Below are 24,406 nucleotides of genomic sequence, written 5' to 3'. Positions count from 1 at the left end.
ACTTGAACTGCTTTTGTACTGTATGACACACATGGCCTTTAGAGAAAAAAAAAACTACCAATGGTATACTTGATATCTTTATCTTAATCTATAGAGGGATCACAAATGTAAACTATTATAAGGTGATCCACAAATCTATTCCTCTAAATGAATTGAATCTTGGTTGGAGGGGGTGGTAGTAGTCCCCTAAGTAGATCCCTGACCAGTTAATCCAGGACACATCTCTAAACCAGGAAAAGACACTGGCGAGCTGCGGATACAGAGGGACCTGCTCCAGCAGCAGAAGTGCCATTCCTACTAGGACTCACCACAGCAAAACAATAAAGGGAGTGGTGAGTGAGCTAGAGATGCTGGCCCAGACCTGAGAGACAGTCTTGCCATGGACTCAACATGCCCAATTACACAGATCTCAACACGTACAAAAACACGCTACAGTACCCCAGCCAATACCCGTACCTTCATTCCAAACTCATCTCCATCATTTACAGTGTAAATTCTCTATCCTAATATACAAATATTTATAAATGTTTTAGGATCTGCCAGAATGATAGCATCTATATTCTAGAGATGTCGGCCAGCAGGTCCACGTCAAGTACAGAAGCTGTAAGTATATTCATAATTCCCTGGGCATAACTGTTTGACTGCAATTAGTCTTGCAGCAAGACGGAAGACATGTTAAATATTGAGGCGGAATAAACAGTAATCATGGCTTCAGTTGGTCCTCATGAGGGAATGGCTGCTTTCTTTGAAATGACTTCATTACGACTTTAAGTCGCCCTGGATAAGGGTATCTGCTAAGAAATAAATAATAATAATAATAATAATAATGAAAAACACTATCAATAGAAAACCTGCTGATCTCAAATGTGAACAAAATGTATTGTTCATGAAGCACTTCTGTTGGTGCCACTGGCTTCATCATGGCAGCAAATAAAATAGCCACGCTAATTCTAAATAAAATGTCATATTGTATATGGTTAATAGTTAATGGAGGTAAGATGCTGCGAATGACTGCTTTTATACCCTCACTATTCAATGCAGCAATACTCATAACAGCCATGACCTGTGGCACATATTCAGAGCTGCAGTTGATTCAAATTCCATGTCCTTCTCCCTTCAGTTTTGAAAATGTTTGTTGCACATTTTGGGCCATATTCATAAAAGTTAAACTGCTCAATTCAGAAGAATGGCGATTCAAACGAAAATCCATATTAGGACCTCTAAGGTCTATCTTTATCTCTTCCATTTTTGACAGAAACAGTCCTGCATACAAGCAAACGCGCACAGCTGACGTAAAACAGTGCATTTATTTCTGCTTCAAATTTGTACATTAAGGGTCGTGTTCGTAAAACAAATAACAGCAAATGGCAAAAATTCCAGCTCCAGATCCCACAATGCAGATAGTCTCAAGAATCCCTGTTTCAGAAATGGCTCTGCTTTCCAATCAATAAGCCCACACCTCACCTGATTGACTGCTGCAGGGTTCTATTTTGTTCACTAATGTAAGAAAGGGTAAATCAGCATTCGTGCATTTCTAGTGCTGATGACCCCAGACTAGACTTGATTGCTTTTACTTTTTTGATGAAAATTACAGCAATTACTAACATGGTCTTACTTTATAATATCAGCCCACAGTGGGGTCCATAACACTGACCTTAACGACTGCAAATCCCAATACCAGCTCCATGAAGTTCTACAGAATATGTTGTTACAGAAAGAAAATGACTTGCATTGTGAGAGGTGTTAATCCCGCCACCACTGAAATCATTAATAAAGTACTAACAGGGATGGAAATAAGACTCCTATTGCAGAACACGTTGATCCATTCCAGGTTTTACTAGGAGTTTAATACGACACACCTGAGCTTGTTCCCTATACACTGTGGCTAATCAAGCCTGTAGTAAAACCTGGAATGGGTTCAACTGTTCTGCAAAAAGAGTCTTATTTCCGCCACTGACTGAGATTCAACACTGTCTAGATCAACTGAATGCAAAAAGAATACGTGCTTCCTGTGAAATGACAGCGAGAGGTACAATCAGTAAGTAGTTTCTAGTCTAATACTGGACAGGTAATAGATTGACAATAATCAGTGCTATGACAACACTTTATTATTCACAAGCAAATAGCAATAAAATGAAAAATGTGCAGACTCTTAAACGTAGAGCTTGTGTCCCTACAGTTAAAACGACCTTTAGAAATGTTTACACAGGGGGCTACACCAGCTGCTGTTTGATGAACTAAAGGGCACACACAACTCTGGAAGAATGTATTTAACAGACACACATTCATTATATTTTAGTTTAAGATATTCATTGTTGGACATTGCAGCGTTGAGGAGAGGATAAACTGCAAGATGTTTTTTAGAGAAAGCTAATGAACCCTAAATCCATGACAATGTTTTTTCTCCTGAAACCTTTACACAGCCTAAACGGTTGCTGAGCACAGTACAAATGCATGCACGAAATTAGCTTCTCCAGGAGATTCTTTATAATCCTGCAGCTGGCCTAATTCAAACCGGTAAGTCTTGTGCTGTCTTTCAAGTGCCTGAAGATATAAGTTACTGTCCATGATTAACTGGCAATATATATTTCTGGCACCCACAGCACAAAAAAAAAAAAAAAAGGTGGAACATTTTGAAGCCAGTTTAATCATCATTAAAACTACCAAACAGAATCTCTAAACCTCCACACAAGTCAATGGTAAACTTTATAAATCTGGGATATTGCCACTGAGATTACATTTTACACATCAGGGGTAGACATCCTACAGAATGATGTTTATCCACTCACAAAAAGAATTCCCTCAAAGCAGGTGTCGCAGCAGTGTTGACATTACACATGTGGAGACTCACTTGAACTTATTTTCCACCAACTGCTCTGGGACCTGTGCTACCTGAGCGCTCAGGTGAGAGGTGAGTAAGCTCACACTCACAGGCTACTGTAACCCAAATTCAGGTTAAAGTTATCTTTAAGGCAGCACCTTACACCATTTCGGTTTTTCTTCAGTTTTCAAAAGAAATACGTATACAGCTGATAGCTTTAAAGAATGAAAATGTGGCACATATATAACTGTCAACTAGAAAATAATTTATTCAAAAATGAAGCTGTGCATTTATTTCTGCCAGAGTTTTTAATAACCAATGAATCAAAATTTAATTAGCACTTGGATGCATCTCTCTAATGGACAAATAATGATATTCTAACAAAGCACAACACATGTCTTCTGTATTTGTAACATACAGACATACGTACGTAGGAACAGACACCTCCACATTCGGTTAATCTCAGTAATAGAGGATGCCAATTCTGTTTAGTCAACAGATGCTGTTTTTTCTTAGAGCAATGCATTTTTAAAACTACACATAGCTGCTTTAACTGGACATCAGCTGTTTATAATTTTATTGTGTGCCACTGAAATGTTTGCAGGTTCATTTTGTTTATGTGGTGCAGGGCTGCTGTTAGAAAGCTAAATAGCAGTTGATCTCTTGTTTACAGTTTTTAGCAGATTTTAGTAATTAGCATTTTTTTCTACCACCAAACATGTCAATCTAGATTCACATGCAGTGGCGCTGGAACAATTTTTATGGTGGGAGTGCTGAAAGCCATTGAACAAAACTGTAAGCGCTGTATATGATGGAAGCCATGCAAAGCCAGGGGGTGCCCCCGCACCCCCAGCACCCCTAGTTCCAGCACCCCTGTTCACATGCTGTGCATATGTCTTCTTACACTGGCTTTGTATCCAAAAGAGTAAATGTGCATTTAACATCTACTGCCCTTGTACTATGTTCAGACAGACAGACAGATTATAATGTATAATTCCCTTTTAATTATGCTGTCAATTGCCTAATGCAACAGAAAACAGGTGATTGAGATTAAAACCCACAACACAAATAAATAAATAAATAAATAAATAAATAAATAAATAAATGGATGGACGGTCCTGTGGGACCAAATGTTTTGTAGAGACAACACAGTACAAGAGGCTGTTTGATCATTTTAGACAAGCTTTGTGTCCCTGAAAAAATACAAATAGGATTCTAATGAGGTCCTAGAATAGCAGCATTTTATATAAAACATGTTATAAATACAGAGGAAATCCATAACAGCCAGTTACAATCATCTGAACTTTTTGCACTATAATTCCCTCCATTAATTTTTTAACAAACTGTTGGTCCCTTATTTATATTGTGTTCATTTTCATTCACATTTTTCCAATTGTTATTCCTTCTAATTCCCAAGGCTTGTTCCTTCAATTTATAAGCCCAAGGAAAGATGTTCCCAGAATCACTGTTTCTTTGTGTACAGTATGCTGGTTGCAAAACCTACAAATCTAAAATCCACACCCTTACAAGTCCCAAAAGGTATATAGTATGTACAGTATTTTTAACAAACATATATACTAAAAGAAAGACAAAATGTACAAGTTTTTAGTTTGGCCCACATCGTGTGTGTGTGTGTGTGTGTGTGCGTGTGTGTGTTGTGATGGGATATATGTTCCAAACTGTAATATGGAGGCTATAGGACCCTGGGGTTAGGAACAGGTTCTCCATCAGGGAAAATGGCCATAATTGGATAATTGCTTGCTTGATTGGGGTTAATTGGATTAATTAAGCAAGCATTTAAAAGGTGGCCATTTTGGGAGGAGAGGAGAGGAGAGGAGAGGAGAGGAGAGGAGAGGAGAGGAGAGGAGAGGAGAGGAGAGGAGAGGAGAGGAGAGGAGAGGAGAGGAGAGGAGAGGAGAGGAGAGGAGAGGAGAGGAGAGGAGAGGAGAGGAGAGGAGAGGAGAGGAGAGGAGAGGAGTGTAAAATGTGTGTTAGGAAGGAGAGTGCATAAAAACGAACCCTGTGGCACGGTGTTATTGACAAAGAGTTTGGATTTGTAATTTGGTTACAGTTATTCGTGTTTACAGGGGAACAAGCTTAGCTTGCATGGCTGCTAGACAGGTGAAAAAAGTGTTTACAGTAGTTGTGTCCCTAGAAAGGGATTAGAAGTTTGTTTTGTTTATTTTGTTTTGTTCGTAAATAAACACACGCTATGGTGTTTTTCATTTCATTCACTTCTGTTTAGTTTGATTATTACAAGCAACACTTCTTCACAGTGTGTACTATTTTAAACCGAAGTCTCTTTTGAAATAAAGCAAGCCACATAGTATTTGTGATACCTACAAAAAGCTGTGTTTGCAATTTTGGGCAGTGCACATTTGCAGTTTTTGGTATTTCTGTCACTAGTTCTTATATACAGCAAGGCCAATTTTATTGCAAATATCATTTTTATTTATGTCTCTGGAAAGTAGCCAGATGTCGTTATTCAATGAGCAATCCAAGGGACTTCACAACAGTTTTATTTCTGGGATTTATGACTTTTTATATGTGGTGAAGAACTTAATGTTCATAAATGCTGACAGAATAATATCAGTGGAAATGAAATGTGACTGTGTGCTGCGTTTACAGAGCCGGTGCAACACTGCTGACTGCAATACCAAGCTTCCTGCAGCGTTTCCAATATTTCTATCAACCCAGAAACATATCATTATCTATGAATGTCTTTCAGTGACAGTGAACTTAAGCATCAATCCACTAGGAACAGAAAGCAATGCTCTTAAACAGTCCTTCAACCTCACTTACTGCAAATATTTGAATGTGTTTTCTATCCACACAAGGAAAAGGCACATTAATGAACACTATAACAAATCCCAGGACATTAAGACCCTCTTATAAATCACCTAATGAATAGTGGTCTATAGTGTTAAGACAACGCTTACTCCTGCTTCATTGCACTCCACAGCCATTAAATACATTTTATTGTATAGTTTAACAAGACAACATGAACCAATCAAATGAATAAAAGTCATCTTTAGTTCATTTTCAAAACAGTGTCTTTCTGTTTGGGTAGAAACAAACCACATAGGCACTCTCAACCTTTTAAACAAAATATTACCAGTACTTTCAATCCTTATACTTGAGTGTCGTGACATGGCTGCACGGTAATACCTTTTCTGTGATGATCCGGTCAACACACTGCTTCCCCGTCAATGGCAAGTTGCATTTCTCCAAGATTTTGTGTCCACCGCCCTGAAATGAGGTACAATTACCTTTTAATTTCAATCTATCTAACTCTTTATTAACACACACACACACACAATCATTGGATAGACATAAATAAAAAATGATATCCAATTGAAATATATTCAGCATTTGTTATGTCACATACTGTACAGGAGAAAGACCAAAAACTACCAGCCATAATACTGCCAATCCATTCCAGTAATCTTTGGTCAACTCTGCAATGGATTACCACTTATTTTTTAAAAGCTGTTTAGGAGCCCTTTATCGTTAAATCATGTAGGCTCCTCTTCAACAATATCGTGAACTTCTTCAACTTACAGCACATACATCATTTTTCAAGACAGCAGGTTATGCAGGGAAAAAGAAAGCTGTGTAAAAGTGCTAACTTTGATGAATATGAGTTTGAGTTCTAGGAACTGGATGTTTCTAGAATAAGGTGCTTTAAGAGAAAAAAAAATCGAAAAACAGACATAAATACAAACACTAAGCTGTGCCTTGGGCTTATGTAAAAAGCCATTCAAATTCACAAAAAAGAACATAACAGCAACTGTGGAAAGCGACAGGTTGCCTTGGAAACCGTAGGAAAATAGTATGCTGCATCAGGCATAACTAGGGTCAAAATACGGCAGAAGCTTAAAACTCGTTTTTAAAGAGAGACACTCAACTGATCTGCTTTGACAACCTGTCGGTATTTATGATACTGTTTTCACCCCGCTGTGAAGCCCAAAAACCCAGACAACAGATTTGATGCAAATGGTATTTGGGTAATGCCTGTGCCATCTATGACAACCATTTCCCAACACACCTGACACAGCACAAATAAATCTGCTGCTCGAAGTCTAGTGGCTGTTAAGTTATGTCTGCGACAAAAAGTGTGATCCACAACCCGTGTGTCCAACAGTTTGGAATCATTTCATGTTGAAGCAACAGGGGCCCCATATTTCAGCTTACAATCCCAGGATGGCAGCTGGAGCGTGATTAACAGCCCAAGCGCTTCACTGCTTATTCCAGAAGCAGCAAGAATTCTCAAATTAGGATCCGTGCACACAATTATTCTAGTAAAATGAGCCACATTATTACAGTGGGCCTGGGCGGTGTGGCCAGGAAGCCAAAAAAAAGACCTTTCTGCAACTGATTCTCTCTGAAGGATTTCAAGTCAGCTGCTGTCATTTTAGGCAGAAACTGATGATGGCTTCTGTGGAGCAACTTTAGTCCAGCTGCTTTTTAATGCACAGCTAAGGTAATGCATTTGTATCTGTGATGAGGAGCACAGAACTGAATATGTTCTAAATGTGTAACACTGGATCAGGCTGTGTAACATTGAAGCCCACACTGCACTTAATCAAGCTGGTGCTTCTTTTATAGAACCAGTGTGAAAGAAATGAGTTGGACTTCAGAGTGCTTAGATTGGTCTGGAGTGGTTTCTGGCTGGTGTTGTAACATTACCAAGAGTAAAGTGTATGAAATATGTTTCTACAGGAATTTACACTAGAAATCTTTTCACATGTGGGTTCAGTAGGAACCGTATATTTTACTGTTTGAGCGGGGTGCCCTATCAAGCATTCACACTGCAATGATACTCACTTTTAATATTTGTTTTACTTTTCCCTACATATAAATCACATTTTATGTCTATGAAATGGAACCAATGGCAATTTCACAAAAAAAAAAAAAAAAAATTCCTGCCTTGGCTGAGTGTTCCATGGTAACGACCACTTTGGTTCCTGCACTGGCGACCAGGTCCATAGCACCACCCATCCCCTTCACCATCTTACCCTGAGAAAAACACAAAAAGAGAGAAAGAATCACACATCATTTTCATTTCCATTAAGCAGAGGCACCTTCCTCTTCCCTCTGCAGTGTAATTAAAAGGGAGTTTTGAAGCCAGATGGCCGCATTTTTGTTTTGTTTTGAAACAGTGTTTGTTGTAATTTTTGCTTAGTGCCAACCAAATAAAATGTACAGAATCATAACATTTAAATGAGTCTTCTAAGAGTGACACAGTAGTTTTCATATGATGTAGTTTCAATTACGCATCACTGGACAATGTCACCTGTTGTCTGTGTAGAGTTTTTTTTAATTACTGGGAGATTTTAATCCTTTGTCCGCAACAAACTGTGAGAGGAAAACGATTCTGCTGCAGGATCCACAACCCCTGTCTAACCTGTTCTAGTGTGTACAATATGTGCCTGCAGCACTGACAGTGAAAACATCTCCTCTCTACACCCATCACCAAGAAACACCAAAGTTTCTGATTGTAAAACACACATTTTTAGCGAGCTTGATTTTTGCAATTTTACCATTCAAAACTAAGGGCTGGAATTGAAAAATGAAGTTTAGTACTTGGAAACAATATTTTTTAGCTCTTCTGAGTTACTGAAATGATTTACTGTTCACAATTTAGTAATTCCAGACGGAAATGAATGGTATTATTTTTTCCTTTGTATCAGGCATGTGTTGGAAAATCTGGTAGAAATTGGGGCTACAACTATTTTCCTGCTGCTTACTGTTGAACTTTTAAAAGAATGCCAAAGCAACTGACTGAGCCACTGTATGAAGCAGCTTGGACTGTATGAGGCTGTGGCAGCACGGCAGGGTGAAAGCCTTGCCAGTGCACGGGTGTGTACATGTGGGGAGTATTGGGTGGCATGGAGGAAGTTCAAATTCTCCATGCAAACACATGTGGGAATGTGGCTGGTGCCGTCAGCTGAATCAAGGTTGAAATAATGAATTAAGCCACAGGTGTATATATAGAGTGATCACGGGTGCTAGTGGAGGACTGTGTTGGTGCAGGAATGGTGTGGGACGGCGGGTTTTGTTGTTTTGTGTTTGTGAAATTTGTAAAGCAAATAAATATGCGCATATGAGTGCTTAACTGCAGCCTTCTGGTCTCCAAGTGTCCTTGGCAACGTGCACCCAGTCACAGAGGCACACACAGGTTCATAGTGACCCTGTTTATATTCCTCTGCTGTGGAAAACATGCAATGCAACTGTTCTGTGAACTCAAATAATTGAATTGCACTGTACTGTATCTTTGCTTTTTCCAAAATCTATTGAATTTAAAACTGTTCATTTTTTTTCTACTGAAATAACAAACTTTTGCTTTTGAAAAGTCTGATTACGAGTTGTAAAGAATTCTGTAACACCAAAAATGAACACATCAGTATATAATCCAGGCAAAAAGAAAAACATTTAGATACAAATAAATGCTTAAAGCTTCATTTAATCAATTTCTCACACATTAGCAAAACAATTCACAGTCTTCAGTGGAAATAAAAACACAGCTGAAGGTGGTTTGCTAGATGTCTTTCAGTCAGTTAACACAACACATTAGGAAGGAGATACACATCAACAGAACTGAACAACCGAAATGACTTCATTACATTTGACATTCCCACAATGTTCACCACCCATTTGTGCACTCATATTAAATATGAGACCCTGACTCTTATGCTTTAGTAATCTAACTAAATGAATTGACATTTCTTAACATGCAGCATCAGTTCTTAATATATAGGTAATGTCAAGTATTAAAGGCTAACTTTTGAGATGAATGCCTGATTTGATTTGGTACCACAACTGATTTCTATGTTTATACACGCAGTTGCTCGTCACAGTTTTGAGACTTAGAACTGATTTCTATATGTTTATACACACAGTCGCTCGTCACAGTTTTGAGACTTTGAACTGATTTCTATATGTTTATACACACAGTCGCTCGTCACAGTTTTGAGACTTAGAACTGATTTCTATGTTTATAAACACAGTCGTTAGTCACAGTTTTAGGTTAGGCTGATTGCAGGCTGGGTTTGCCAAGTTCAGCTGGTTACAGATGTTTAGCTATTTAAACTATGAACATGTCACTTTGAAAAAACGTTTACTTTGAAATGTCCATACCAAGTTTCGCCCAGTTGCTAGGGGATATGCATTGGCTGTGTAAGATAATAACAATATATTAGTTAACTAGCACAATCCTGCTTCATACAAATAAAAAGCTTAATTATGAGCCACTGTAATAAACACTTCACAGTCACTTCACCTATGCTGCTTCCTACTCCAACTATCAAGCACCAGAAGTCAAAAGAAGGCAGATTTACACAGATCAAAGAGCCTCATTTCTCTGTGTTTCCATGACAACAAATGAAATAGTTTTAAGACCTAGATTTCAGTCAGCAAAAAAAAAAAACAGCACATAGCAAAATTAGCTTATGATTTATTTATTTAATTCTTTTTTACGCAAAGATTAAAAAATCTTTGAGACATTTGCAATCTAAATGATGGGCACAATACATTATTGCTAATTAATAAACAGCTTTATAATTATTACATTAAATATTTATGAAGAGCCAACATGTGGGTTTTTGTGAACAAAAACAAAGCATTCCCGATCATAACACTGTGCACCCTTGCCTGCTTTTGCTATTTGGTAACAAAACCGGAATGTGCACTATTCATGTAATGATTAATAATCACTGTATATGAATACATCTTATTATTATTATTATTTATTTCTTAGCAGACGCCCTTATCCAGGGCGACTTACAATCGCAAGCAAATACAAATACATTCAAGTGTTACAATATAAGTAATACAATAAGAACAAGAAATACAATAATTCTCAAGTGTGACAAACCACAATTCAGTAATACAGCAGATAATAGTGAAAGTTACATCAGGATATGATTAAATAGTGATAGTTACATCAGGATATGATTAAGTACAAAATACTACAGATTAAACACTTGGCAGATTACAATATTCTGAGGTACAGGATTAAATGCAGTAAAATAGGGGGCAGATAAGAGCAAAATAAAGCATATTTAAATGAAGGGTGATAGTGTCCCAGGATACAACAGAGGAGTTCTACAGGTGCTGTTTGAAGAGGTGAGTCTTAAGGAGGCGCCGGAATGTGGTCAGGGACTGGGCAGTCCTGACATCTGTAGGAAGGTCGTTCCACCACTGCGGAGCAAGGGTGGAGAAGGAGCGGGCTCGGGAGGCAGGGGAGCGTAGCGGAGGTAGAGCCAGTCTTCTAGTGCAGGCGGAGCGGAGAGGTCGAGTGGGGGTGTAGGGAGAGATGAGGGTCTGGAGGTAGCTGGGTGCAGTCTGATCAAGGCATCTGTAGGCTAGTACAAGAGTCTTGAACTGGATGCGAGCGGTGATCGGGAGCCAGTGGAGCGAGCGGAGTAGTGGAGTAGCGTGGGCGAAGCGAGGTAGAGAGAACACCAGGCGAGCAGCAGAGTTCTGGATGAGCTGGAGCGGACGGGTGGCGGACGCAGGGAGGCCTAATTGATATAGTACAAGCCTCTCCAAACCAACATATGAAATAAAACATTTATACTTTTCAGCTGTGCACTTTGAAAAACTGAAAGCAGGCCCATTGTAGTGCTTTCTTTCTTTCTTGTCAGAATGTAGAAGTACACCCACACACATGCACACACACGCATGCACGCACACACACACGACTGTTGAGGGGTTCTCTCCAGCAAATACTGCAAATTGTGTTGAATTTGTGATGTAAATGTATGTCCACTGCTGGTTAGATTAAGACTAGAACACAACTCATTTCATTGGCTTACTGGGACAGATTTGAACCCAAATCCTCCAGAGGAACATACACAAAAAGCCAGTGACTTAGCTTGCTGTGCCACCTAGACACATTGCGATTTTTTTTTTTCTGCACTTGTGAGTCGTGTGTCTAACATGCCCCCCGGGTCTGGGTGACCTAAGATGAACTGTGATGTTCTATAAATATGTAATTTGTGCTGAAAGAAGAAAAAGGGCATCCAGAACAGGAATGTTAGATTAGGGTTGAAAGGGCTATTTTTGTACATTTCATATAGAAATGCTTGTAGCTATTTACCATATTAACTCTTTTTTTTAATGGGGGTCATACTATTAAATGAAGTTCACCCTCAGTCGTCGCTCTGATTTGTGAGCGACAGTAATTTACCATTTGCTCAGAGCTTGCTCACACACATTTTCTCAGTGATTTTACTGGTATATGCACAGTTCCCTGGGTACATTCTAAACTGCTTAGTGTGCCTGGAAACAGCTTGCTGTGCCAACAAAAAACACAGCACACGGTTAACTCTTTCACAGCCAGCTGGCCTCCCCATCCAATTGTACATAAACATCTGTCACTCATATCAACCCCAAGAAGAGAAAAAGATACAGAAACATGTTTCACTGACAATATTTAAATTCATTTATATCCATATTTAAGCAATAATGTCAGACTCAGATGTCATTATTTGCTAGATAATTGCCTGCAGCAACAGGAAGGGCACCTAACAAAAGACTATTAAGAACTCAATAATCTAGCTCGTAATAACCACTGCAGAGGACAACAATGCTATTAAAAAACAATATGCGAGTGCATGAGGAAATTGTTTTTCGTGTTTTTAGATTTTATTTTGTACTGGATTGCATAGGCTCAGGGGTGTGCAATTCGTATCGCCCGATGCCCGGGACAACAAGTTCTGCTGTTATACTTTACCCATCGGACAAGTAGTTTTTATTTATTTATTTTTCCTATGTTCTTTCTGTTGCTAGAAAAACACTCCGGGTATATTTCTAGAGAGCCACACAAGTTTCTGAAAATTGAATTGCAGAAGTCTAGTACCTACACACAAACATTTTAAAAAGTGTTTACATCCCAACCCTTGCATCTCTATTGTCTGACCCCGCTATCTCTGTTCTTTCCGATTTCTAGCCTGTCTCCTACAGATACACGCTGGTTAATCAGTAAGGCCAAATAATGTGATATCTTATAACAATTGTCGCCCTGGATAAGGGTGTCTACTAAGATATAAATAATAATAAACCCTATCACTTCTTATTGGCTAGCTGTGGGGAAAGCTGATCTTCTATTGGTGACAAAGAAACCCAGAAATGGCTGCCAAGAGAGCTCCTGGCAAGGCACAGACGAATCTTTAAAATTTAAGGTATTATTACAGATTTTTGTAATTTAGCAAATAAGCGATGGTGAATTCTTAATGCATGAACCTGGCATTTAAATGCAGTAATCTAGTAATCTTCGTGTTCTTTTTAATACTTTTGACAAGATCTCGCCTTGCGTTCCCACGACCTCTGACTCTAACCCTGATCGCTGTGAGGAGTTTGCCTTGTACTGAAACTATAAGAGCATCATTTCCATCAACGAGTAACACCTCTGATGCATCTCTACTGTCTAACCTCGCTATCTCTGTTCTTTCAGATTTCTCGCCTGTCTCTTCTACAGATATGATATCTACAAATGTGTTCTCGGCAGCCTTTTTACAGTGATCCTGTGGAGTTGCTCTTAAAACTGTTAATGTTTTTTTGTAATTATTGTCTTTATGATCTTAGGAATTGTTTTTTTTTTATTTGTATTTTTTAATTGACTGTTTGTTGTTTGCTTAGTTTTATTATTATTGTTCCTGATTTTGTTTTTTCATATTGTGCAGCACCCTGAGATACCTCGACGTGAAGGGTGCTATATCAAATTAAAGTTGTTATTATTATTATTATTATTATTATTAGTATTATTATTATTATTATTATTATTATTTTAAAAAAAAATCAGTCACTAAGGTATTAGTGGATTAGACAAAAATTGGGTTTTGTAATTTGTGGTCAAGTGTGTACAGTACTTGCTGAAGTTACTGTCTAGAAGCATTTGAAAACAAACTTTCCCTGGCAAAAAATGTAATTATTTTTTTCTTTTCAATGTTAGTGTTGCTAACCTAGTTTGCTATTTACCATATTTACATATTTTTAAAATGCTACAGTAAAACTAGATTTGCACAGAAGCGATATTAGTTATTTATTGGACATGCACAATCCATCGATTTGTGAAACTATTAAAACATGAAGATTGTCAAATATATATAAACCTTTTGTCTATCTTGAAGAATTTAGTGAACCTGTCAAGCTACAAGGCTAGATCCACCCGTTAATCACTAATTGATTGATTATGTTCACTGTTAAATCAAACCAGAATCCTACAAGTTATATTCTACTTTTTTGTGTGTGTTTTATGCGACAGGGAGGTGGCAATTAGATTTTTAAGAAGGACAAGTAGATTTCTCTAGCATTTTGTCCCTTGGACAAGTTTTTTTTTAAAAATTGCACACCCCTGAGGCTCCTTGAAATGCATGTTGTTGTAAAGTTTCAAATCCCGTTAGCTACAGAGGGCATCTACTGTAGGATAAGAACCACTATACTCTGAACCAGATAGGCTGAGATGAATTAGGTTTATAATTACATTTATGTGTGACAGGGCGGAAGCCCTTGCCTGTAAATAGTGTTTTGTTTGGCTATGTGTTTTTCAATAAAGATTTATTATTTTGAATTTAAGTTTGGCAGGGATGGGGTTAATTCACGTGTGGAATGTGGCTGAGCTTTGATTGAATAATTGATCATCAATCAAGTCCCAGCCACATGGTATAAAAGGGAGACCAAATCCTTTGCTTAGTTGAAGGTTTTTGGGAGAACCTTTAGTGAAGGTCACTGCCCAGCTGGAAGGTAAAGAGTGTTTTGTGTATGACTTATGTTTTTGTTTAAACAGTTTATTTTGGTCCCTGTACTCTGTTTCATATGTCAATGTTTTTGTTTGTTTTCTGTAAATAAGCTTAACTGCAGCTCTCTCCCAAACCGCACCCTTGCTTACTCGTTACCTTCCCTTGAGGGGCGGAAATACTAAGTTCGCCATCTTAAGGGTTGTCCCAACTCCTTAGGGAACGAGTGAAGGGAGCTTTATGTGCCCTTCACTGCACCCTTCGACTGAATGTACAAAACAGCTGACATCTGCGGAAGTGTTTTTGTGATGATGAAGTCCCAGAACTCTTTGCGTTAAAGGCGGAACAATTTGCAAATATGTCAGACGCAGCTGCACTTAAATATAATGTAAATGTAATTAGCTAGGAAATTGTAGATATTGTTAAGTTATTTAACAAGCAAATTATTTGTGAAATGTACTGTTGTACTAAGTCGCTTAGCTAATAAAATTAATCTTTTTAAATCTATGATCACGATTTAAATATACGATTAGAAAGTACAGTGAAGTATCTTTTCAGTACATATCGATTGCTGGAATTAATTATCTATCAATTAGTTAATTAATTAACTAACTCAATAGGTAGCTACAATACTAGGAGATGATATAAGCGAGCAATATATTTCAAAATTATTATTATTTTTTTTTTTACGAAATACAGGGACAGAGGAAGATTGTTATTATTATTATTATTTATTCCTTAGCTGACGCCCTTATCCAGGGTGACTTACAATTGTTACAAGATATCACATTATTTTTACATACAATTACCCATTTATACAGTTGGGTTTTTACTGGCGCAATCTAGGTAAAGTACCTTGCTCAAGGGTACAGCAGCAGTGTCCCCACCGGGATTTGAACCCATGACCCTCTAGTCAAGAGTCCAGAGCCCTAACCACTACTCCACACTGCTGCCTAGATACCCTATAACTGATCCAGCTGCGTGCGGCAAACGATGTCCTCTTCATGGGGAAAAGAAATGCAGCAAAGCTGGGCTGGGAGTGACATTTGAAACTTTTATGTGACCTGCACACTTTACTGTTTCCATTATATGTGTTTGCAGTGATTAATAAATTAGTGTAGAACCTTTAGCCATTTCGTAGTGATAATGAACATAAAGCAAAATATATTACCTATTGGATTTAAAGTAAAATAGATATCTTATTATTTAAAATCTTATTTAAAACAAACAAAAGAAATGTAAATATTAGTCTACTTTATTCCGTACATGTTCGTAAGATGTGGCAAAGTTTGTATTTTATTAACCAATAGCAAAGTTTTTCATATTATCTCAAAGTTTAAAAATAACCATATACATGTAAAATGTTCTAAATACCTCTTGTTCGCTCAGTAGGGCAATAGCGCGGCGAAGACGTCTCCTACTTGCTGAAATCCTTGCCACAGTTCTTTGGAACAGGAATAGTGCAAATGCTACAGCCATTCTTCCAAACTATAATCTGACGGCAAAAGATTGTGTAGCTTCTTGCTCAGTCAAAGGTAAAGGCGCTGAATGATGATGCTGAAGTGCATCCCATTTAATGCTTATAGCTCCACCCTACACCCTACTCCCTCACTCACCCAAGTGCACACTCTGTGACATCAGTAAACCATCACGCGAAGTGTACACTTGTCGAAGGGTGTAGGGTGCAAGGGAATGGTTTGGGACGCAGCCAAGGCTTTAATGCAAACCGGCAACAGGAGACTTTAAACTGGGTACTAATTCAATGCATCGATTCACCAAAATGAAATCGAAGCTCAGTAAAATTTAAGGTCAGATGATCAATAATCGATGCATCGACTATATTTGTTGCACTCCTAGTAAAAATATATGTAAACATGTCCTAAATATCCTTAAACTTAAGGGTTACAAAGACCCTCCAAGCAATTTTCTATCTTTTTTGTCTTTTGCTTCACTTTCAAGTAACAGTCAGCTATTTTACCATCAGGATGTATTTAACTTCAACACTCTATTCTACTGTACTTGCTTCCAGCTGCACAGTCTAATACTGTAACTCTCCAAACTGATAAAAATGCATCCTGAGACCATTAACAACATTGGTAAAAATATACCTACAACATTCACAATGATCTCACATCAATAAACCCCACGATGTCTGACACTGTGTACTGTAAAACAATGACTTTTAAAACAGCTCACAGTTCATACGTCCACAGCTGCTTCACTGCTAGTATCAATACACAGTATCTGAAGCCCCTTAAAATATGTATTGCTATTATATGTTCAAGAAAATCTCTCATGGTAATTCCAGTTTCAACATCAGTTACTACCTTTGTTGTATGAATAGAAATGCATGTGCCTCGCTATGCAGTCATTCTGAGGACACTACTGTACCTGTCCATATCAAACTCAGTAGGGTGTGTTACCCTTGATTTCCTGTACTGTATATAGGAATTGGTTAACCTCACTTTTATTGAAAAGGAGACCTTATGAAATAGTTATGAAGCGGAGGCCTACATTCAATTACTCGTAGCGGTCTCCTTTTACAAACACAACATGCTGTGAAATGCATTACAATAAATATGTTGACAGATGCAGTTTGTACAATACTATATTGTGAAATACTGCCTGTAAAATACTGCATTTGAACTCTCAGTTGTCCTCTGTTTCCAATCCACCCCTATTCTCTCAGTCTCATCACTGGGCTTCTTCTATGCATGTATTCAGTCCTTTTTCACCGTTACCTTTTAACTCATAAACGCTTTGAAGCTGAATTACTGTCTTCTTTCATGTAGCTCGCCGTGCCTTTTGAATACAATATTTTTAAATGGAGAAATTTTAACATATTACTGCATATATACATTAGAGGAATATGATGTAGAAATTAATAATAATACAGTTTGACAATTTTGACAGGTTACTACCTCTGGTATTTTCTTTTAAATAAAAAGTGATTAACTAGAAGTATTATAGACTACAAATATGTGCTATTAAAATATCATTCTTTTAACTATGACGCATTTGATTTATGGCTACACTTCTTACTTTAGGCAGCAGTTGATTTAGATTTGATTACAAACAATATCCACAGATAAAACCTGTGATCACAAAACTGAGACGAATACTTTGATAAGCTCAAAATACATATATACGATGCTGCTAGTCTAAGCTTGATTAAATAGTGCCCTAGAACATTACTTGAATCCAGCACAGAATGGAAACACAGCAAAGGCTCTCTTAAAGCTAAGACAAAAAGAAGGACATGTGTGTGACATGTGTTGCTTGAATTACAGAACATTTTACAATGGAGAGGGGATAGAAAGGCCTTGAAGAATGGTTTAGAAAATGTCATCATGTCTATGGGCTGCTGAGCCTCAAATGAGGCAATTACAGAATGATTGTAATTACACTGCCAGTGCTGACAGCTGGATTCGATTTCACTCAGAATGGCTGCTTGGAGGAACATGATTGTGCTTTACCAGGAAGAGTTTACAGAGACCACAAGGGTTCCAATGTGTTACATACACCTACAGAGATTTTGCATTTGTTTGCTTCCCTCCAGATATCAAGCAGTCCTGTTTATTACTTCATTTACAGCACCCCTTCTTGTCTAGTACTGTAAGAAACAACTTACTAGCACTGTAAACCTTATTTTTACACCCATGTTGATCTGGCTAAGCAATATTTTCAGTGGAATTCAAATAACTGGTCAGAGATTTGAGGTTTAAAAAAAAAAAAAAAAAAAAAAAAGGACAATCTGGAAAGTTACGTTATTTTAAACCAGAGCTGGATTTTTTTTAGCATTTTGCAGTACCATCTTGGTTGCGTAAACCATTTATTTTTTTAATGTTAATCCAATTAACATCAACATGAAGCCTCCACTGAGTTGCTGGGGACTCCCTTTGAGAGGAGGTCTTTCGACCAGTTCGTCATCCCGGGCAGATGAACTGCCATCAGTGAGAGGAGGTTCTCGTGAGCCCACAGCAAAAGCTTGCGGGCTGCACAATGAAGACTGGGCGATCGCAGGCCACACTAGTGGTTGATGTAGGCCACCACTGTTGTGTTGTCTGTGCGTATAAGCACATGTCTCCCTTGAACCTTGTGTAAAAAATTTTGAAAGGCCAGATAATCTGCATGCAGCTCTACAACATTGATGTGAAAACCCCTCCATGGAAGGTTCCACACACCTTGCACACCCCGGCCATTCCACACAGTGCCCCAGCCCAGGCTGGATGCGTCCGTGGTGATGACCTCCCTTCTCGTGACACTACCCAGCGCTACTTCTAGGCATAGACTGTCTGGCTGTTTCCAGCAAGAGAAGTGCCGTTAGACAGAGGTGGGACACTGTCAATAGGCGGTCGCGGTTCAACGCGGGCTGGACACTGCCTGGACTCTCCGTCCTCGCTGTTCCGCTTCAGCAGCTAGTTGAGCGTACTGAAGTTTCTTCCTTACATACGCCTCATCCACAGGATCCTCCCATGGCAATATTAACTCTACCAGGTGAACAAGGCGTGCTGATCCAGACCACAAGGCAATATCAGGTCAAAGGTTAGTGGTGGCAGTCTCAGGTGGGAAAATAAGCCACTGTCCAACATCTGCCAGCATTTTCTAGTCTGTAGCAGCTTCCAGTTGTCCAAGACGATTTTTGGCTTTAATACCTTTTAAATACATTTAAAACTAAATATGTTGGTTGGTTTATCTAGTTATATATTTTATTTTAATGCCGTATGTCACAGTTTTTCATGACATATTTTGCTTATGGCACAAATGTTTCCATTTTCTTTAAATGAGATATCAGTAACATTACTGAAGCTTCCCAAACTCATTTGAAGGTACTTTGCGGTAAAATCGATTACTTTTACAAGGCCATGTGAGTAGGTATGACGGAACTCATCCCCGCGAACAGGTGAGCTGTGTGTACAGAAGTGCATTCTTCAGACCCGGGCTTTTGGAACATCTTTGAAATTCCTCTACTAAAATATCATTATGAAAGTAACAATTTAGATCAAAGTTTACTTGCACCTTAATGTTTTTTGTGAATATCACTGTTTTGTATCAGTGTTAGTTTTAGATGAAACGCAGCATGCTTAGCAATAGAATGTCACAATGAAAAAAAAAAAAAGATCTTGTCACTTACTTCAAGACATAACATAAACACAACTCATGGACATTTTGCCACATGAATGATTTTAAAGCCTTTTTACCAACTAATACCTGATAGCCTGATTACAAAAAAACTAAAAGTTTGAAAACTGACAACCATCACAAACTCCCTATTGGGAAGCAATACAAAGACACTGGTAAAGAAATCAATCTGTGCCACACACATCCTGCCAGTCAATAAAACGATCCCTGCTCCTTTGAAGACGCTGTCTGCTTCTGGCATTAATAAGTATGCAACACCTACTTTAGCAGCTGTGCAGGGATCCTTCATCAGAAAACTAGACACATGCAGGATGTCAGTGTTACCTTGAAATTACAAGAAGGCTTTTGTATGACTATTCGCTTTGGAACAAAACAGCTTACTGTATCAGATTACTGTATTGCAATACAAGGAATTCAGAATACAGCTAACTAATAACATTGCAGTAACAGATCTGATTAAAGTGTAGTAAACTTACAGGAATCATCCAGTTAGCCAAATCTCCATTCTTGGAAACTTGCATCGCTCCCAGCATCGTCAAGTTGATGTGGCCCCTGTTGTTGGAAATAAAAACATTCAGAAATGAATTTACTTTGAATACATTGATTTGATCTGGTCAGTGATTTTAGACTGGGATCCTAGAGGTGGACTGGGCTAGGGTTCATGTATCCCTCTGGATAGATGAATAGCATAACCCAGCGTTAATAGACATTTTAGGGAAAAGGTAAATCCTATTTGGTTGTAAACAATAAAAAACACACACATATCAATGATGTCCAGAGGTAGCCACACCATCCCCACTGCTCCTGTCTGTGTGGAGACCACAAGCCACAAATACACTGACCCAAGTGACAAAGGGAAGGTGAGAAACAAGGGCTTTTTATTAATAATAATAATAAAAAAATAATACAAAAAGTTTCTTAAACTATGACGGGCAGTTTCAAGTTAGAACTGCAGTTTGACACAAAGGGAAGTGTTGTCAAAGCTGAAATAAGTTTTGGAATGGAATTCACTTGTGCTTTGCCAGAAGGTTTTTTTTTTTTTTTTCATTTTCTGATTTAATGTGTAGTGCCATATGTACAGCATGCGTGTATCTCTTATGTTTGGCTACATGTGGTCACACACAAAGCTAGACTGCTGCTCCACAGAACCTGATTGGGGAATAATAATACCGTCCATCAAATGAATCATGCTCTTGGCCAGTGGTTTCCAAACTGGGATTCTACTGGAAACCACTATTTTGTAAAAACATACATTTAAAAAGTCAGATAGGCCTTGTGATACTCAGACAGTATACAGTACATTAAACATTTACATTCGTTTTTCTTTCTTGTTTTTAATTAGTTTTAAAATAGTTTAGAAAAACTGGTACCCCAAACAAAAAAGTTTGAGAATCTCTGCTTGAATAGTTTGAATTAATTTTTGTATATATGCTCGGGCAGGTCTCCTGAGAGGCAGGTTTCATTCTGGCTGTTCCACTTGCAGAGGCTGCAGGCTCTTGATGTGAAATGTATTCTCATCTGCCAGCCCTGCTGCCAGCGAATCAAACCAAACAAATAAACAACTCTTCACATCTTCCAGAGGACCAGGCAGGAAACTGCTTTCAGTCCTAGATAAAGGGCTTAACAAAGTAATGGATTTAGTATCCCCACTCCTACCGGACCTGATAAAACATTTCTTCAGACTCACACACATAGACGAACAAGACACACTAAAGATGACAGACAGAGACATCCCTGCTAAGAGACTGAGAGACAGATGTGCCAGAACATTCCATTTCTATCTGGATTTTCTAAGAGACATTCTTGGTACAGAGTGAAGCAGGTCCTAGCAAGGGCATTACTGCTGCTGCCAAGGATCTTTCAAGACCTAGCCCTGGGGGAGCGGAGTTGAACAGTACAACAGGGTCACCAAAGTCGAATTTCCTTTTCCAAAAAAGTATTTCTTCTGTTAAGGTTGAAAGATTCTTTTTTTGTTTTCTTTATTTGATCACTTGTTGGAATCTTTTTTTATTATTATTTAAGTTGTATGTATGTTTACAGCACCTAAACCTTTGTTGCAATGAATACTATTTAAAGTGTTTATAATAAAATATGTTTGCAATCTAACAATTCTCATTATAAGAGTACATCTGTTTCATAACAAAGTTTTTACCTAATTATTTCCTCCCAGAAAAACATAGTTTACATTTATCAAAAGAACCATGCATTACTATGTCTTATGGGATGAAATTGCTAAAGAGCCTACTTTAGTATATCATCACTGAGTATATGGAAGATGGATGAATTCAGTCTGCCTGTCTCTCACACTAACATATATCTTTAACATATATCTACAGAACTGATTACCCAATTGTCATGAAACATTCTGTTTCTAGCACCTCAAGTGCATCACAATATGGGGTTGTATGACGACAGACTGTCACAATTATACATATTTGTTATGTACGTAGTAAACTGCTTATGAAATTGTGATGAAATGTGTTTAGGGCATTCTTTGGGACGAGTTATTGATAATATCAGAAAAATGGGTGAGTCTCTTTGTCCTTCTGTCCAACTATCGGGCTGCTCAAATCTTCCAGAAGACCAGAAACAGTTTTCAGTCCTAAATAAAAGGCTTAATAAAAGAATCCTTCTCTGAGAATGTATCCTCACCTTCCTTTGCCACACTAAAGTACTATTGATCTCTACTGGGAAGGTCAGATAATGTCACCTGCATATTAGATGAACAGCCTTTCAGCTCTGCACGTAAAGCTGTACACCAACCCAAACAAGTAACAGAGAGGCTTGCTTAAAATCATTAGTTGCATTGTTACCAAGAAAAGTCATTTTCCTTTATGAGAATACAGCTTGTAAAGACATGCTTTTTAGTTGACATACGACCCGATACTACAGAACGTGGTCAGCAACCAAAGGGTTGACTATTTGGGTCCACTGCTATCAATAGTTCCGAAGGTTTAGGTATTAGAAGCAATCTGTGGTCTTTTAAATTGTAAACCAACCCATCACCACAATGAAGGTTGTTTTTGTAAAAGAATATTAATTTTTTGATGATGTTTTTAATGAGTTATAGATGTTTTTAATGATTTATAGATGTTTTTAATGACTAAGTTGTTAATTCTGAAAATGATGTCATAGAGTACTTGTAAAGGTTATGACAATCCAAACAGACCCACTCTCTGTAAATAGGATTTCAAGCATCAACCAGTCATATAAGTGCTACCATTACTAGGCATCCTTAATCCAGTCATTGGCTGCATTGCAAAACCTGAAAGCATCACTCCACCTCGACCCCTCTGCCTGTTTAAGTTACAGAGTATGCTGACAGGGTCTATGGTCTTTGACAGGGTCCATATTGACAACACTAATGTGATTCAACGTTGGTCTATCTTACTAGGAAAAAGGCAGGGTTTCACTACTGTTGTAAAGTGAGGATTCACACCTACCAATAATAATGCAGAAAACTGCAGAAATCTGACTGTTCACCTCGCCTTGAGAGTTTTACAAGGCTACCAAGGCCATTAACCGAGACTGAGTGCTCATTATTGCCTTAACAGGAAATAAAATCAAGGTATTATTAAGACTAATGGTATTTTCATTCCTCTCCATGTTAAATCAATTCTATTTCAACGGATTAATTAGGGACTATGCAGCATCTAACTCCCACAACATCAAACAAGCACTCGTCTGGGGTTAACCGGCATTAACACACAATAGATGGATGTTGAGGACTTACATGGCTCAGTGTAATAATGAATACATTTTTTTATTACCATGTGTAGATTACTGAAGATATTTCAAAGCTACCCTTTTGTACAATGTTTAAAAGTACACAGTTGAACACTGACTCACTAATGTGGTTTCATTACTGGGGTAATAGGTGACATTAAAATATATAATTAGGGCTTCTGTTTTTCGGGTTTTATTAATTGTATTTTTCTGTGCTTACTTTGAGCTATTTTCAAGTTTTATGTAATTTTTTTTTTTTTTCGGGGCTTTCGTTTTTGATATACTGTATGAAATTAGTGTTTTCGGTTACTTTCCAAAACGCTTGAGCGTTTTTTTTTTTTGTGTGTGTCTGTCAAAATATGTATAGTAACTCGACAGTACTTGCAGACTTAAGTTGTACCTTCTTTCCTTTGCTGTCTTCCACAATGAAATCCCTCTGGTCACGGGCACATTCTTCTGGGGTTTTTGTGTGTAGGCATTTTTGTACATTTCACCACAATTCTATTTTAAATCCTCCTATCTTAACTGTAATACAGCTTTAAATCCTGCTAACAAGCCTCCATCCTCATTGTAATCTTGTTTTAAATCTCGCACGCGAAGTCTCCAATAGAAATGTAGGAATGTGCTGTCACTCGGTAGTTGGGGCGGGTTCAAAGTATTCAGAACTAATCAATGATAGATACAAGTCAGGAAGGTGGGACATTGCCCAGCAGCACAGGGAAATGTATTTATTATTATTTTTGTAGTAGGTTTTATTTTTTTTAATGTGAAAAGGGTAAAGTCAACGTGACTAGATTAACCATTTCCACAGTTTTTCCGGTGTTTTCCGGTGTTTATTGGCTGTCCACCGATTAAATTTATTTTTTGTATCGGGGGTGTTTTATTGGGTTTTATCAGTTAAAACCGAATCAGAAGCACTATATATAATATATCCTTTGCATAACACACACCTATTGCATAACACACATGGCTGCAG

At 38.0% G+C, this 24,406-nt stretch overlaps 1 protein-coding gene across 1 annotated transcript in view; it reads right to left on the bottom strand.

Moving 5' to 3' along the window:
• LOC117966268 (succinyl-CoA:3-ketoacid coenzyme A transferase 1, mitochondrial-like) overlaps positions 1 to 24,406 on the bottom strand; it is a 62,373-nt gene that overhangs the window by 4,182 nt on the left and 33,785 nt on the right. The window contains exons 13-15 of the mRNA XM_058990107.1: positions 20,181 to 20,256; positions 7,751 to 7,840; positions 5,990 to 6,070 (exon numbers count right to left, since the gene is read on the bottom strand). Of these exons, the coding sequence (XP_058846090.1) occupies positions 5,990 to 6,070; positions 7,751 to 7,840; positions 20,181 to 20,256 (247 nt within the window). The remainder of the gene's footprint in view (positions 1 to 5,989; positions 6,071 to 7,750; positions 7,841 to 20,180; positions 20,257 to 24,406) is intronic.

Source organism: Acipenser ruthenus, chromosome 2 (genome assembly GCF_902713425.1).
Source record: "Acipenser ruthenus chromosome 2, fAciRut3.2 maternal haplotype, whole genome shotgun sequence".
In the NCBI taxonomy this organism is placed as follows: Eukaryota; Metazoa; Chordata; class Actinopteri; order Acipenseriformes; family Acipenseridae; genus Acipenser; species Acipenser ruthenus.
This window is presented reverse-complemented; position numbering and strand designations above follow the sequence as displayed.